This window comes from Cucurbita pepo, chromosome 16 (genome assembly GCF_057944985.1).
Source record: "Cucurbita pepo subsp. pepo isolate OVF chromosome 16, ASM5794498v1, whole genome shotgun sequence".
Classification (NCBI taxonomy): Eukaryota; Viridiplantae; Streptophyta; class Magnoliopsida; order Cucurbitales; family Cucurbitaceae; genus Cucurbita; species Cucurbita pepo.
In genome coordinates, this window is record NC_141813.1 from 13,702,211 (window position 1) to 13,717,345 (window position 15,135).

At 39.7% G+C, this 15,135-nt stretch overlaps 6 protein-coding genes across 7 annotated transcripts; 3 read left to right on the top strand and 3 right to left on the bottom strand.

The window, feature by feature from the left end:
- Positions 1 to 248: 248 nt before the first annotated feature.
- On the bottom strand, positions 249 to 1,876 carry LOC111777269 (pectinesterase PPME1). The gene is made up of 2 exons (XM_087118392.1): positions 1,143 to 1,876; positions 249 to 1,008 (listed from the first exon to the last, which is right to left on the bottom strand). Exons 1-2 carry the CDS (start codon positions 1,743 to 1,745, stop codon positions 400 to 402), a joined length of 1,212 nt encoding a protein of 403 aa, XP_086974518.1. The 5' UTR covers positions 1,746 to 1,876; the 3' UTR covers positions 249 to 399.
- A 660-nt stretch (positions 1,877 to 2,536) lies between these two features.
- LOC111777270 (putative pectinesterase 48) lies at positions 2,537 to 4,036 on the top strand. The gene is made up of 2 exons (XM_023656802.2): positions 2,537 to 3,077; positions 3,210 to 4,036. Exons 1-2 carry the CDS (start codon positions 2,604 to 2,606, stop codon positions 3,816 to 3,818), a joined length of 1,083 nt encoding a protein of 360 aa, XP_023512570.2. The 5' UTR covers positions 2,537 to 2,603; the 3' UTR covers positions 3,819 to 4,036.
- Positions 4,037 to 4,043: 7 nt separating this feature from the next.
- On the bottom strand, positions 4,044 to 6,639 carry LOC111777268 (pentatricopeptide repeat-containing protein At1g15510, chloroplastic). Of its 2 annotated transcripts, none has more exons than XM_087118302.1 (2): positions 4,855 to 6,639; positions 4,044 to 4,590 (listed from the first exon to the last, which is right to left on the bottom strand). In XM_087118302.1, the coding sequence occupies exons 1-2, from the start codon at positions 6,530 to 6,532 to the stop codon at positions 4,118 to 4,120; spliced, it is 2,151 nt and encodes a 716-aa protein (XP_086974428.1). In that variant the 5' UTR covers positions 6,533 to 6,639; the 3' UTR covers positions 4,044 to 4,117. The 2 variants fall into 2 exon arrangements, with proteins under 2 accessions (XP_086974428.1, XP_086974429.1); XM_087118303.1 differs by having other exon boundaries at positions 4,044 to 5,953; positions 6,067 to 6,325.
- Positions 6,640 to 7,184: 545 nt separating this feature from the next.
- LOC111777272 (putative pectinesterase 48) lies at positions 7,185 to 8,555 on the top strand. Its single transcript, XM_023656804.2, has 2 exons — positions 7,185 to 7,673; positions 7,803 to 8,555. Exons 1-2 carry the CDS (start codon positions 7,200 to 7,202, stop codon positions 8,409 to 8,411), a joined length of 1,083 nt encoding a protein of 360 aa, XP_023512572.2. The 5' UTR covers positions 7,185 to 7,199; the 3' UTR covers positions 8,412 to 8,555.
- Positions 8,556 to 9,008: 453 nt separating this feature from the next.
- LOC147789123 (cysteine desulfurase 1, chloroplastic-like) lies at positions 9,009 to 11,722 on the bottom strand (the record flags this gene model as incomplete). The annotated part of the gene is made up of 9 exons (XM_087118504.1): positions 9,009 to 9,395; positions 9,470 to 9,622; positions 9,848 to 9,947; positions 10,225 to 10,288; positions 10,403 to 10,475; positions 10,553 to 10,698; positions 11,141 to 11,327; positions 11,392 to 11,551; positions 11,634 to 11,722. Coding segments are annotated over 9 exons (1,143 nt in total), but the record flags the coding sequence as incomplete, so codon positions are not given.
- A 452-nt stretch (positions 11,723 to 12,174) lies between these two features.
- LOC111776932 (early nodulin-like protein 18) lies at positions 12,175 to 14,651 on the top strand. Its single transcript, XM_023656350.2, has 2 exons — positions 12,175 to 12,385; positions 14,014 to 14,651. The coding sequence occupies exons 1-2, from the start codon at positions 12,175 to 12,177 to the stop codon at positions 14,520 to 14,522; spliced, it is 720 nt and encodes a 239-aa protein (XP_023512118.2). The 3' UTR covers positions 14,523 to 14,651.
- Positions 14,652 to 15,135: the final 484 nt, after the last annotated feature.

Consider the following 15,135-nt stretch of genomic DNA (forward strand, 5'->3'; position numbering starts at 1 on the left):
GAAGTGCAGTTGCTCTTCTTCTTCCTCAACCTAAAACCATATAGATGATGGAAGAAGCCCAGAAATGTGATTATGTTGAAGTGCTTGATTCTCTTATGCTGTTAATGATCTCTTTTAGGAACAAACCGTGTTTGCAGATGCCCCGAACAGAGTACAGTGGAAATCGAGTTCAAATATATATAATTATTTTGATTTGTTAAGATTTGAAATAAAATTGATTGAAAATGCAATGGAAAAAGAGTTGGACATTAAGTAAAATAATGTTCATAATTTGAGGACAAGCTTTAAGAAAAAGGTCATAGAAACATTATTGTTGAAGGGAAAGAAAAGAAGGAATGAGGCAATAATAATGATGGAACCCAATTGGGTGCAGAGAGTGTTAAAAATCTTATGCCCTCCCTACAGCTTGGGAGGAGGAAGCAGCCACTTCTGGGCCTGCACGTAATCAAGGCTGAGGAACGGTTTCACTTCTGCATCACTCAGCTGTTTGCTGAATTTTATGCGGCTGCTCGTCTCCGCTCCCGGCCCCGAACTCTTATATTCTCCGAAGAAAACCGTCTTGTCGAAATCAGGGTGGTTCATGTCGTCCCAGCCTTCAGGATGAAGGACGTCGGCAATGGTGGTGTAGGCAAACACAACTCTGGACCAAGGCCTCCAGGATCTTGCCAAATAAGTGTTTGGCCCGCCCGTGCCTGTAATGCTGCAATGCGCAAACACATACCCACTCGGGTCGTCTTCCTTTTCTCTTGAATGCGCTGCAATCACTCCCAATCCCCCTTCTCCCACCACGTTCAGCTGACTGTTCAAATACAGGGACGTTGCCTTCCCGAAGATGAAGTCCACGGTGCCTTCGATGAAGCTATCCTTGTACACATGCATCCCATCGTCGTCGCACAGGGTGTCTTGAAACCCTATGAATTTGCAGTTGTAAATTGCGGCTTTATTCCCTCTGATTCTCGCCGCCAATGCCGGACCTCCTTTTCTCGCATCCGGTCTTGGAGAAGTGTTCTGATTTTATTCAAAAATTGATTAGAAAACGACACCCAATTAGTTAGTCTTGGACAAGTGTTCTGATTTTATTCAAAAATTGATTAGAAAACGACACCCAATTAACCCTAAAATGCATTTAATTAACAAATTACCTCGATCACGAGATTGGCAGCAACAAAATAATCAGCCTCCATGGTCAAAGTTCCACTGTACACGGTGCCGTATTTTTTGGAATCTCCATCAAATGTCAATTTTGGCATATTCTTGGGGGAACCGTAAAGGGTAATGAATGGCTTATTTCTCTCAATCGTAAGTTTCTCCTTGTAAACTCCTTCTCCAATCCAAATCACGACGCGGTGGGTGTTACCGGCTGGAACGCTGGCGATGGCTTCGGTGACAGTCTTGAAATCTCCACTTCCGTCGGCCCTTACTTTGACCACGGTGGCGTTTTCTTCAGCGGCCACAAGGGCTGGATCAAGCTCGGCCTTGCGGTCAGCTAAGGGCTTCACATGTCCGGAAAACCAAGCTTCTAACTGCGACTTCTCTGCAGGAACCTCTGATGAAGGAGAGGCGGAGGTGGCGCCTGCGGGGGGATCCGGTGAAGTAGCAGAGCAGGTGCCTTCTGCGGAAGCCGGTGATGCAGCACCGCAGTTGGGTTCTTCGGAAACCGGTGGTGTAGCACCGAAGATGGCTGCAAAAGCGGCTAGGAAGATCACCAATCTGGTGAGAGCGACGGCATTAATGCAATATTCCATATTTCTCTGTTTCTTTCTGTTCTAATTAATTATTTTATTTTATTTTTTAAATCTGCATTCCGAATAATGGTTGCCGTTGGTGGGGTCCGTTGAATAATGGTTGGTGGGGTCCGTTGAATTGCAGGGAGCAGATGGGGATTATATAGCAGTGAAGCTTAAGAACGGAGCAGTTTATGCTTTCCGTTTTAGCTGCCGCAGTTTAAGAGATTGGTTAGACTACAATTAAACTAAATCTTAAATTAGACAATAAATTTTCTTTTAAAAATTATTTTATCAAAATTCATTATTTCATAAACAATATCTCTGATGTTTCCCATTTTACGAGATAAAACATTTTTTTTTTTTTTTTAAAGAGAGGCATATACTTTATTTCTCTTTTTAAAAATTTATTTGTTGGTCTATTTATACCCTGAGTAAGAATATATATATATATATATATATATATATATATATATACATATCTTACCCTCTAAGCTATTACTACGAGGAGTACGAAAAACATTTCTATATAGATTCTTCTACTACTTGTACTTGTTTCAACACCCATATAGGATGGGCCATAAACAAAATATGGAGTGACAGTGAAACATTAGAGTAACCTCTCTTGTTAATTATTTATTTATTTGGAAGAAAATAAAATGTTATTTTAAAATTATATTTTTGTTTGTTTGGAGGAAATAGTCTTCCACCAGATACGGAAAGGTAAAACTAACTCACAAATATTAGGTGGGTTCTTATGGTCCACAGTGGGACCCATCATCCTATATAATCCCACCTTCTCCATGCAATTCAACGTACTCATTCACCCATCCTTATTTTAAAAATAAAATAAATCGCTTCAAGAAAACAACAGAAAATATGAATATTGCTCTCACCACATTGCTCATCTTCCTAGCAGCTTTTGCACCCATCTCTTCTGCTACAACAGAGGTTCCTGCAGAGAAGTCGCAGTTAGAAGCTTGGTTTTCCGGACATGTGAAGCCCTTAGCCGACCGCAAGGCCGAGCTTGATCCAGCCCTTGTGGCCGCTGAAGAAAGCTCCACCGTCGTGAAAGTGAGGGCCGACGGAAGCGGAGACTTCAAGACTGTCACCGAAGCCATCGCCAGCGTTCCAGCCGGTAACACCAAACGCGTCGTGATTTGGATTGGAGAAGGAGTTTATAAGGAGAAGCTTACGATCGAGAGAAATCAGCCCTTCATTACCCTTTACGGTTCCCCTAAGAATATGCCAAAATTGACATTCGATGGAGATTCCAAAAAATACGGCACCGTGTACAGTGGAACTTTGACCGTGGAGGCTGAGTATTTTGTTGCTGCCAATCTCGTGATCGAGGTAATTTGTTAATTAAATGCGTTTTAGGGTTAATTGGGTGTCGTTTTCTAATCAATTTTTGAATAAAATCAGGAACACTTCTCCAAGACTAATTGGGTGTCTGTTTTCTAATCAATTTTTAAATAAAATCAGAACACTTCTCCAAGACCGGATGCGAGAAAAGGAGGTCCGGCATTGGCGGCTAGAATCAGAGGGAATAAAGCCGCAATTTACAATTGCAAATTCTTAGGGTTCCAAGACACCCTGTGCGACGACGACGGGATGCACGTGTACAAGGATTGCGTCATTGAAGGCACTGTGGACTTCATCTTCGGGAAGGCAACGTCCCTGTATTTGAACAGTCAGCTGAATGTGCTGGGAGAAGGGGGATTGGGAGTGATTGCAGCGCATTCAAGAGAAAAGGAAGACGACCCCAGTGGGTATGTGTTTGCGCATTGCAGCGTTACAGGCACTGGGGGGCCGAACACTTATTTGGCAAGATCCTGGAGGCCTTGGTCCAGAGTTGTGTTTGCCTACACCACCATTGCCGACATCCTTCATCCTGAAGGCTGGGACGACATGAACCACCCTGATTTTGACAAGACGGTTTTCTTCGGAGAATTTAAGTGTTCGGGGCCGGGAGCGGAGACGAGCAAGCGTGTAAAATTCAGCAAACAGCTGAGTGAAGCACAAGCGAAACCCTTCATCAACCTTGATTACGTGCAGGCCCAAAAGTGGTTGCTTCCTCCTCCCAAACTATAGGCTTTCGAAGTTGCAGTATTCGAGTGGCAGTATTCGAGTGGCAGTATTCTCACATACACCAAATACCCCTCCGCAATCGATCGGGTTGATCATTAATTACCTCATTCACATTCTTTTTCTTTTTTCCCCTTAACAATAACATGTCTGTAACCTCATCCATTCATATTGAATTGTAATGAGATGAAATAAATAAAATTCTATTTCATCCACACTACAAACCTGGTGTATCCAAACCGATTCAACGCAGACTAAACTCTTTGTTATTTATAATGAATTTGACATTGTAATAACATATCAGATCAAACGAATTCAAATCCCTCTGCTCGATCATCAACCACAAAAGCATGCAGCTGGTCATGAATCTGAACCCAACTACAGCCAGGGCTCTTTTTCGCTCCTCTAGACTTCATAAGTTCCCTAATCCTGTTTACCTCATCCCATCTTCCTGTTTCTGCATACATGTTTGAAAGAAGAATATAGTATCCACAATGCTGAGGCTTTAGCTCAAATAAATGCTCTGCTGCCTTACACCCTAGTTCAACGTTTCCGTAAATTCGACAAGCACCAAGTAGAGCTCCCCAAATATTTGAATCGGGCGCTATCGGTAGTCGCCGAATCAGCTCTGCTGCCTCTTCTACGAAACCAGCACGACCGAGTAGATCAACCAGACATGTATAGTGCATTTCGGTGGGTTCAAGATGTTGAGCTAACATCTCGCTGAAGTATTGCCAACCACGTTCAACTAGTCCTCCATGACTACAAGCTGACAGAACTGCAATATATGAAACTAAATCATATTGCACTTTATCATCCCTCATTGCTTCAAACATATTAATTGCAGATTCCAACTCTCCTATCATTCCATATCCTAAAATCATAGTATTCCAAGATGCTACATCTTTGAATAGAATTTGATTGAAGATCTTACAAGCAAGATCAATTCTTCCACATTTTGTATAAAAGTCCAATAGGGAGTTTGAGACAAATAGATGAGAGTTAAGATGATTTCTTAATGCAACACCATGAATCTCTTTACCTTGCTTGACTGCGGCTAGGTTTGCACAAGCTGATATGACCCCCATAAAGGAAACGACATCAGGCTTTTTACCAAGCAGCCTCATTTCTGAGAACAAATTCAGAGACTCCAAGCAATCGTTTGTTTCAGAATATCCTGTAATTAATATGTTATAAGAAACTTCATCTTTATGGGACGTGTTGAAGACATTTCGAGCAGAAGGAAAGCAACCACATTTCGCATACATGTCGGTCAGAGCATTGGTTACAAACAAATCAGATGTTAGTCCTAAACGAACGCCCATGCCATGTATTTCTTTGCCAGGACCAAGGTGACCCAAACGTGCACAAGCAGGAAGAACATTGGTAAAGGTCACTGCATTGGGGCGTTCTCCACTCTCTTGCAATAGTATTACAAACCTTATTGCTTCCAACGCGACCCCATTTAGAGCATAATTAGCGATCATAGCGTTCCAAGAAACTATGTTCCTTCCATCCATGCTGTGGAATATGCTAGATGCCTCAGTTGAATGACCAGACTTGGCATACATATCGATCAGGGAATTGGCAGTGAAAAGATCAGTTTCTGTTCCCATTCTCATACTGAACCCATGAATTTCTTTTCCTGCTTTGAAACATTCAAGCTCAACAAACACAGGAAGAATGCTCGAAATGGTGACCGAGTTCGGTTTAGTTCCTGCATCGATCATCGTCCTAAAAACATCCAAGGCATCCCAGAAATGACCCTTAAAAGTTAGACCATTGATGATTGAATTCCATGAGACTTCATTCTTCTCAATTATCTCATCAAAAACTTGCCACGAAGCTTTCACACTCCCACATTTCCCATACGCATCGACAAGTGCATTGCAAGAGGTTACCAAAGAATCCAAACCAACTTTCACAATGTAACAATGAATTCGTCTTGTCATCTCCTCGTCTTCAAGGCCAGCAGAAATTGGCAAAAGACTAATAACACTCACCAAATTTGGTTGAATTCCGGACCTCAAAGTCATCCAAAAGTAATAGTTACGAGCCTCCCTATAATCCCCATTAACTGAAAGGAGCCCAATAACCGTATTCCACGAGACGACATCTCTCTCAGACATTTCATCGAACACCTTTTTAGCATCATTTAAGAACCCACAACTCCCGTACAGCATCAACAGCGTATTGCCAACATAGACATCAGAATCAAAACCCAACTTAAACACAACCCCATGAACCTCCATACCTTTGCAAATATCAAGCGAATCAGAACATATCTTGAGAACAAAAGGAAATGTATGGTCATCGAGTTGAACACCGAGTCGAACCATCCTGTTGTACGTCTGCAACCCATCAAGCGTCCCATTCCCAGCAATGGAGTGAGCGCGAATCAAGGTATTCCACAGGAACGCAGTACGACAATTGTGGACAGTTTGATGGAACAGAGTACAGAACGATTCTGGGTGTTGGAACTTGGCGTAATTAAGAATAAGGGAAGCACAGAGTGATACACTATGAGGAAGCAAGCCATTGAGAAGACAAATGGCGTGGACTTCTTTGGTTTGACGAAGAGATTGAGCGTTGAAGCACAGGGTGAGGAGGTTGATGTGAACGGAAGAATTTGACTCTGTACTTCGAACGTAGTTTCTGAAGTGGAATCGAGCGATTTGAGCGAAGTGAAATCTAATGCTTCGAATACAAAACTGTAACATTAAGGCGGGGAAGATGGCGGAATCGTGAAAGCAAGAGAGCTTGCGGCCGTTTGCTGTAGATTAGCGAATTTCGGCATTGCTCTGTGCGGTCCGCCGGTTACTCTAAGAATGTGGAAGTCAAGCTATGTAACTCCTGGTTTGGTTGAGTTTATAAACTAGGAATACTCCAAGTACAAAACAAAGACATGAAAGTCTATAATCAAAGTAAATAATATTGTTACTTCCTAAAATTTCAATTATTATTTTTTTAAATGTTTGTCCATAAAATTTAGCCATTTAAATAATATTTTGACATTAAATTAAAATATATTGAAACAAAATTTAAAAAAAATTAAGGATGTAATTAGGGGACATAATCAGAGTTTGACATTCCACTTAATATCTGGACTTTGATAAAGGGAGGGGAGTTTAGAGTAATTAGAGGGGAAATGAAGGGTATATTAGAAAATATATATATATATATATAATATATTTTGTTTGGAGGAAATAGTCGTCCACTAGAGACGGAAAGCTAAAACTAATCCACAAATGTTAGGGAGGTTCTTATGGTTCACAGTGGGCCCCATCACCCTATATAATCCCTACCTTCTCCATGCAATTCAACGTACTCATCCACCCATCCTTATTTTAAAAATAAAATAAATCCCTTCAAGAAAACAACACAAATATGAACATTGCTCTCACAACATTGCTCATCTTCCTAGCAGCTTTTGCACCCATCTCTTCTGCTACAACAGAGGTTCCTGCAGAAAAGTCGCAGTTAGAAGCTTGGTTTTCCGGACATGTGAAGCCCTTAGCCGACCGCAAGGCCGAGCTTGATCCCGCCCTTGTGGCCGCTGAAGAAAGCTCCACCATCGTGAAAGTAAGGGCCGACGGAAGCGGAGACTTCAAGACTGTCACCGAAGCCATCGCCAGCGTTCCAGCCGGTAACACCAAACGCGTCGTGATTTGGATTGGGGAAGGAGTTTATAAGGAGAAGCTTACGATCGAGAGAAATCAGCCCTTCATTACCCTTTACGGTTCCCCTAAGAATATGCCAAAATTGACATTTGATGGAGATGCCAAAAAATACGGTACCGTTTACAGTGGAACTTTGACCGTGGAGGCTGATTATTTTGTTGCTGCCAATCTGGTGATCGAGGTAATTTGTGAATTAAATGCGAACACTTCTCCTTCTGATCAATTTTTGTTTTTACATCTCTGTTCTTCTGATCAATTTTTGTTTTTACATCTCTGTTCTTCTGATCAATTTTTGAATGAATAAAAACAGAACACTTCTCCAAGACCGCATGCCGGAAAAGGAGGTCCGGCATTGGCAGCGAGAATCAGAGGGAATAAAGCCGCAGTTTACAATTGCAAATTCATAGGGTTCCAAGACACCCTGTGCGACGACGACGGGCTGCATGTGTACAAGGATTGCTTCATTGAAGGCACCGTGGACTTCATCTTCGGGAAGGCAACGGCCCTGTATTTGAACAGTCAGCTGAATGTGGTGGGAGTCGGGGGATTGGGAGTGATTGCAGCGCATTCAAGAGAAAAGGAAGACGACCCCAGTGGATATGTGTTTGCGCATTGCAGCATTACAGGCACCGGCGGGCCGAACACTTATTTGGGAAGATCTTGGAGGCCCTGGTCCAGAGTTGTGTTTGCCTACACCACCATTGCCGACATCCTTCATCCTGAAGGCTGGGACGACATGAACAACCCCGCTTTTGACAAGACGGTTTTCTTTGGAGAATACAAGTGTTCGGGGCCGGGAGCGGAGACGAGCAAGCGTATAAAATTCAGCAAACAGCTGAGTGAAGCACAAGCAAAACCCTTCATCAACCTTGATTACGTGCAGGCTCAAAAGTGGCTGCTTCCTCCTCCCAAACTATAGGCTTTCACATTCTTTCTTTTTTCCCCTTTAACAATATCGTTTCTCATGACCTTATTCTCAATTATTGTCGTCAAATTATACGACATCGTATTGTAGTATGATGACAGTTTTGTTTGAGAATAATATATGGATCATTTTACTTAATTGGTATGTTTTTCATTACATTTTGAACCCAGACATAAAACTATCACTATAAAACTAAGATTAAAACTTAGACCTAAAGCACAAGGTTCGTAAAAATATTTCACAAGCTTCTAAAAAGAAGAAAAAAAAAAAGGGAAGCCTAACCTAATAAGGATTTTCTTTCCACCTTCTTTATCTTTTTACAAATTTTCTTTCTATCTAGATTTATAAGAATGTTTCGTCTCCTCTCCAACAACTGAGGTAGAATCTCATATCTAGGTTTTTAAGAATGTTTCGTCTCCTCTCCAACATCTGAGAATTAGAATTTATGTATACGTTTCGATCAACATAAAATTGGTTTTATGGTATATTTCATTACAATAAACCAATCTGAGACTTCTGATTTGAGTGTTGACTATATATAATACACTGACATTATCCCGTTATCTTGAGAAAAATGAGTCCATGAAAGCATAGCTTAATTAAATAATTTATAGATAAACTAAAGTCTAAAACTAGGAGAAATCTGTGGTCTTTACAAGAACATTATATGGGCAAACATCTGGTAGTAAATGTCACAGCCTCAGCTCAAGATAGCAAGAAGAAAGACAATCTTCACCAAACCAAGAAACAGAGCATAATCCATGCAGTGGACCCACCAAACCAACAAGCTTTGGTATTACCAGATCCCTACTTGAAGGAGTCGAAGAAACTTACAGTGTCATTTAGAGCCTGGATAAAGTAGTCCACATCCTCTTTTGTGTTGTAGAAGTAAAGGCTAGCTCGTGCGCTCGAGCTCACACCGAGAGCCCGATGGAGGGGCTGCGCACAGTGATGTCCTGATCTGATGGCTATACCATGCTGCATTAAAATATTTTTAAGGACCCATAGAAAGTAAATGATGCACTCTAGTAATACAATCTCCCTTGATGTACCTGTTGATCAAGAAAAGTTGCAATGTCCGTTGGATGCATGTTTTCAATATTGAACGAGCACAGAGCAGCACGTTGAGCATTAGGGACTGGGCCATATATGCGAATGTTAGGGACTGCACGAAGGTTCTCATATAGATAATTCGCCAATTCTTCCTGTTAGCAGACAGAAACTCATTGCTGGTTAGACTACAGTATCAAAACTTGGGAACATATTTATCATCTCATCCTACGCTTGCAGTTTTCGATTTCAGATTTCCAGGATGTTGATGAAAAATAATATCTGAATCCCTTGATTAGAGCAAGATTTCCATTACTATGCAACTTTTTCACCCCAACAAATTTCAAAGGGATACATAAGCCAAATCTCAATCAACTCACTTCATAAGTATGAATCTTTTGCATGCCGATTCCAGACAAATAATCAATAGCAGCTCCCAATCCAATTGCTTCTCCAATCGCTGGCGTCCCAGCCTCGAATCTAATGTATTACGTTCGAAATTAAGCCAAGTGTCAATTGCAAAAAGATGAGCAAACAAAATCAGCAGCCAGCATAGAAACTTATAGATAAAGCGCTAAAGTTCATGATATTATTTTAAAAAAATTAAATGAAACTTTGAGGTGCTCTAATTTTAGGAATAAAACATAGAAGATTAATGGCATATTCAGCATGTCCTCAGTCTTATATATTGAACGTTCTAATTTTTCCACCCCATTTAGAATAAAAGGAAAACGTTGCACCCTTGCAGTTCACCAACCTGGAAGGAGGTTCTGCAAATGTGGAATGGTCAAGAAATACATCTGAGATCATCTCTCCACCACCTAGAGCCATGTAGGACCAGATATGAAAATTAGATATTGACTCCCGTCTAACTAACTGATACAAGTTTATTTATATATATTTGCTTTCATAGCTTATCTTCTCGAAGTACCTACCTAAGAATGGAGGCATTGCAGACAGCAGATCAATCTTTCCATATAAAAACCCGATGCCTGTAGGCCCACACATCTGAAGCATGTTTATTCCTTAACTTCATATGCACAAATGTAAGGCCCAAGATTTAATTAATAAGAAAACAGCCTAACCTTGTGAGAAGAAGCAACAAGAAAGTCAGCATCAAGCGCCTGGACGTCGACAACCATATGTGGAACACTCTGGCATGCATCTACTAGCACTTTAGCCCCAAAACGATGTGCCCAGCTAACTATGTCTTCAATTGGAAGAACAGATGCTGCAGACACAATCAAATCATACTGAATTCCACTATGTACATCAGTTCTTTTCTTTCCTTCTTCATTCATTGAATTTTATTATTTTTACTCAGCCAAACAAGTTTAAACTTGACTTGTAATAACTGAAAAGATATGATCACACTTCAGTTGGAAATACTCACCTACTACTTGTTCCACTTGAGTAATGCTTACAAATTGAATGGTAAAAAAAAAAAAAAAAAAAAAAGGAAATAGATTACAATTGTAACCGCCTAAGCCCAAACCCACCACTAGCAAATATTGTCCTCTTTGGACTTTCTCTTTCGGGCTTCCCCTCAAGGTTTTAAAACGTGTCTGTTAGGGAGAGGTTTCCACACCCTTATAAGGCATGCTTCGTTCCCCTCTCCAGCCAATGTGAGATCTCACAACAATAGTGCTAAGATATCAAATAGAAGGGTGTACCTAGTACATTTGAGACATGATGGGTAACCACAAGCTTTGTTTTTGTTGTAAACATCTCCTTGAAATCTTTCAAGTTTGGGACATCATGTTCATCTAAACTCACGAACTTCAGAACAGCACCAGTCCTTTCAGCTACAAGTTGCCAAGGGACAATGGCACTATGATGTTCAGCAACTGTAAGTATGATCTGCACTGAAAGAAAAGATCATTACAGTTAAAGTTACTGCAGTATAAGGCTACACGATACGCACCTCATCTTCTGATTTTAAATTCGCTATGCCCCAAGAATAAGCCACTAGATTGATAGCTTCAGTTGCATTCCTAGTAAAAACGATCTCTCTAGCATCTCCAGCATTGATAAAAGACGCAACCTTCTTTCTTGCCAGCTCATACTCGTCCGTTGCCTTCGCACTACAATCACAAATGGTCGTGATTACAAGTGATCAAGACATCGTTTAAATTCACGTTTCATACCAAAGTATGAACAACCTACCTCAAGTAGTGTATGCCACGATGAACATTTGAATTGTAAGCCTCATAATAATTCTGCAAGGCTTTCAACACAGCAATTAAGGGACATAATCAGAGTTTGACATTCCACTTAATATCTGGACTTTGATTAACCGACACCTTCTCTTATTGCTTTATTTATTCTCTTCATTTTCCGTCTCTTTTCGTATATAATTTAATAATTTATTGAAAAAAATATTATTTCACTAATAATTAAAAAAATTATTTGTTGGGTAAAAATGAATGTGGCAATCACATTAATATTTAAAATTATAAGATATTCAGCAAAATTTGGTTGAGATTATGGCATCTTTTGCAATTTACCAGAAGCTAAATGGGAGTTTAGTGTAATTATAGGGGAAATGAAGGGTATATTAGAAAATGGACCAACAGAGTATATAGCTGGAAGCACAAGAGAAGAAGCCTGGCTTTGTTCACTGGACTACATATATCCCTCCTGCACACCCAAAATATCTCTCAGTGGTTCTAGTTCGCTTCCAATTCACGAATCCCTAGAATAATTAATGGAACAGAGGCAGTACAGAGCCGATCTTCTTTCACCTGCCTTCCTTGTCCTCCTCCTTTTCCTCTCCCTTTCCGGTCGATCCGCCGTTCTCGCCTACAAGAACTACACCGTCGGAGATTCCCTCGGCTGGTTCGACAAATTGGAGAAACCTTCCGTTGATTATCAAAAATGGACAGTCGGCAAGAACTTCAGCCTCGGCGATTTTCTAAGTAAGCTCTAATTCTCTGTTTTCACTAAGCTCTGTTCCGCTGTTCTTTGCTCGCTCTCTCTATTGATTCCTGAATTTGATTTTCGAGTGATCGTTTCGCGAACTCTTGAGATTTCGAATTTTGATTTTGATTTTTGATTGATCGCTTCGCAAACTCGAAATTTCGGATCGCTCTCCTCCGTTTTCTGAAAACTCGTACGCTTCAAGTGATTTGATTTCCGTCTTCGATTTTATCAATCTGCTCCTTCAAGTTTAGCATCTTTTGGCTTTGAATTGTAAATTTCTCCTGTTTTAGTTTGTTTTTATCGTTTTCCTGAAATTGTGTGAGCCATCTGCTTGCTATATTTTGGTGCTTCCGTCGATCTCTCTAATTTTTTTGTGTATTTTTCTAAATGAATCGATAACTGTTACCTAGTTAAATGACAATATCGAACAAACTTGACTTTGAGTATCTCGCTTTAACCTAACTCATATTACATTGATACTATATTTAGCGGCTCTCGATCATAGTTTGAATCCTTGCCCCTCACGTAAAACAATATTACAGAAGAACAATAATAATGTGACAATGCATTCTATTATTAGCATTATTCCAATACGTTATAATGTTTGCATCATGTTGAACCAACCAATTTTAGTTATAGTAAGGTCGAGTTTTGAATGTAAGTAATTTCCTAAAATTTAAATTACAAATTTGGTCTTTCCATTTTAAAAAAAATCACAAATAAAAATAAAAATCTAGAGTTTCATCCAATTTTAACTTTATATTTAATAAATCAATTGTTTTTTAAATTTGATTTTTTTCTGATTGAAAATTTTGAAGAACACTTCTAAAATTTTAAATATCAAATAAATTACAAATGATTTATAATTTAACATGTTTTAAAATTGAAATGGTAAGTGGAGTCTTCACTTTTTTTCATTGTTTTTTTTTTTTCTTTTCTTTTTTTTTTTTGTCTGAAAGAGGACTAAGAAAATATGATATTTTTTTTTTTCTTTTCTTTTTTGTAAGCTTATTGAAAAGAGAAAGTTTAAGAAATAACTCATTATCCAGCCAAAATAAATAAATAAATAAATAAATATGTATATGTATATATATAAAAGGCACCAACCTTGCGTACCCCATGTTGTTTCTTTTGGATAATGATTTTGACAGCTAAACGAACATGCCGGTGCCTACTGCCTTGTGTGTTTACTTCTTTCTCCGTCTCTTTTTTAGAAGACTTTCCACCATGCACGCAACTGTGATTCTTGATAATGTAACTTGGAACACGTGTTGGTTGTTAAGAGAAACGTCGGTAGTTTTATGCATGTGATAGACATATCATCCATGTGCCGCCTTCTTGTAAAGCTGTAAACTTTGAAGACCGTAAAACTTTTACTGGCTATTAAATTAGTCGTTACTTTCCCATAATTTTTTTTGAACAGTTAACTAGGTGCAAGATGAAGGATTCATATATTTGACCTTTTCTTCGGGAGTTTATACTTAAATTATTAACTTATTAGCTTGGATATACACTGTTTAGGAATGCACCTGGAATATGTAATATTATGCTGGATCAACTGAAAATTTATGGAATTTCAGGGCTGAAAATAATTCTAGAGATCGTTGTGATGTTCATTTTGCAGTTTTTAACACTGACAACAATCACTCGGTTGTGCTTACGTATAATTTCACCACATACAAGCTATGCGACTACGACGACGCATCGGAACATGACACGACAGAATGGTCCGCTGCTGACCCGTCGGCGACCACTCCATACGCCGTGACGGTGGCCGTCCCACTGCTAAAAGAAGGGACCAACCATTTCTTCTCCGGCCACTACGACGGAGAGCAATGTCAAAATGGGCAACAATTCAAAATAAACGTCACTCATGGACAGGGCCTCCCGAAGAGCATGAGAGATTCTTCCGACGAAGCTCCGGCTCCTGTAGTTCCCGACACCGGCGACCAAACCGAATCTGCTCCCGACACCATTGTCCCTTCCAACTTCGACAATCCCCAAAACGACGTCGCTGATAGCGACAAGGAGGTTTCGGGCTCCGTTTCGCTATCGCTTCACTTCAAGTTTAATGAGTTTTTCTTCGTGTTAGTTGGTATTGCCTCTGCCTGCATTTTTCTCTGTACTGAATGATTGTGTTTTCTTACTTTTGTTTATTTTTTAATTTCATTATTACGGGTTTTAATTTTACAATAATGTTGGTCTTTTTACTGGGCGTTCAAGTATTAATACACACGGTTAGATTATAGGTTTTATTTAGGATTTTCTTGTGCATTTATATGTACTGCTAGTGGCACCACTTTATTTACTTATTTCTGTCACTCTCTAGACCATTGTTTGGGGACTTAATAATTTTCAGGTTTAAGCTGTATATTGACCAAAATATTAATTGAAGGATTAAAACTAATAGAGGTTAAGTAATCATATCTCTAACCTTAAAGTCTGCCAATTAGCTAGGAATGTATCCCTATTGGTACGAGACCTTTAAGAGAAACCAATTAAGAGGAGCCTTGACTCTATAGTGTACTTGGGCTAAAAAGACTGAAATACCCCTACATCGTGTAAGATATCGCAGGGGTAAAATTGACAATTATAGAAGTCAAAGCTAACGTTAATTGGGCCAAAAATCACACATTTATGGCTATTTTTCAGTTTGGAAGTAGAAATGGGCTTTAGGCCCAGGATGTCACATTTGTGGGCGTTAATAGCTACGAGTCCAAAGGCCCAAAACCTTCAGAAAATTATA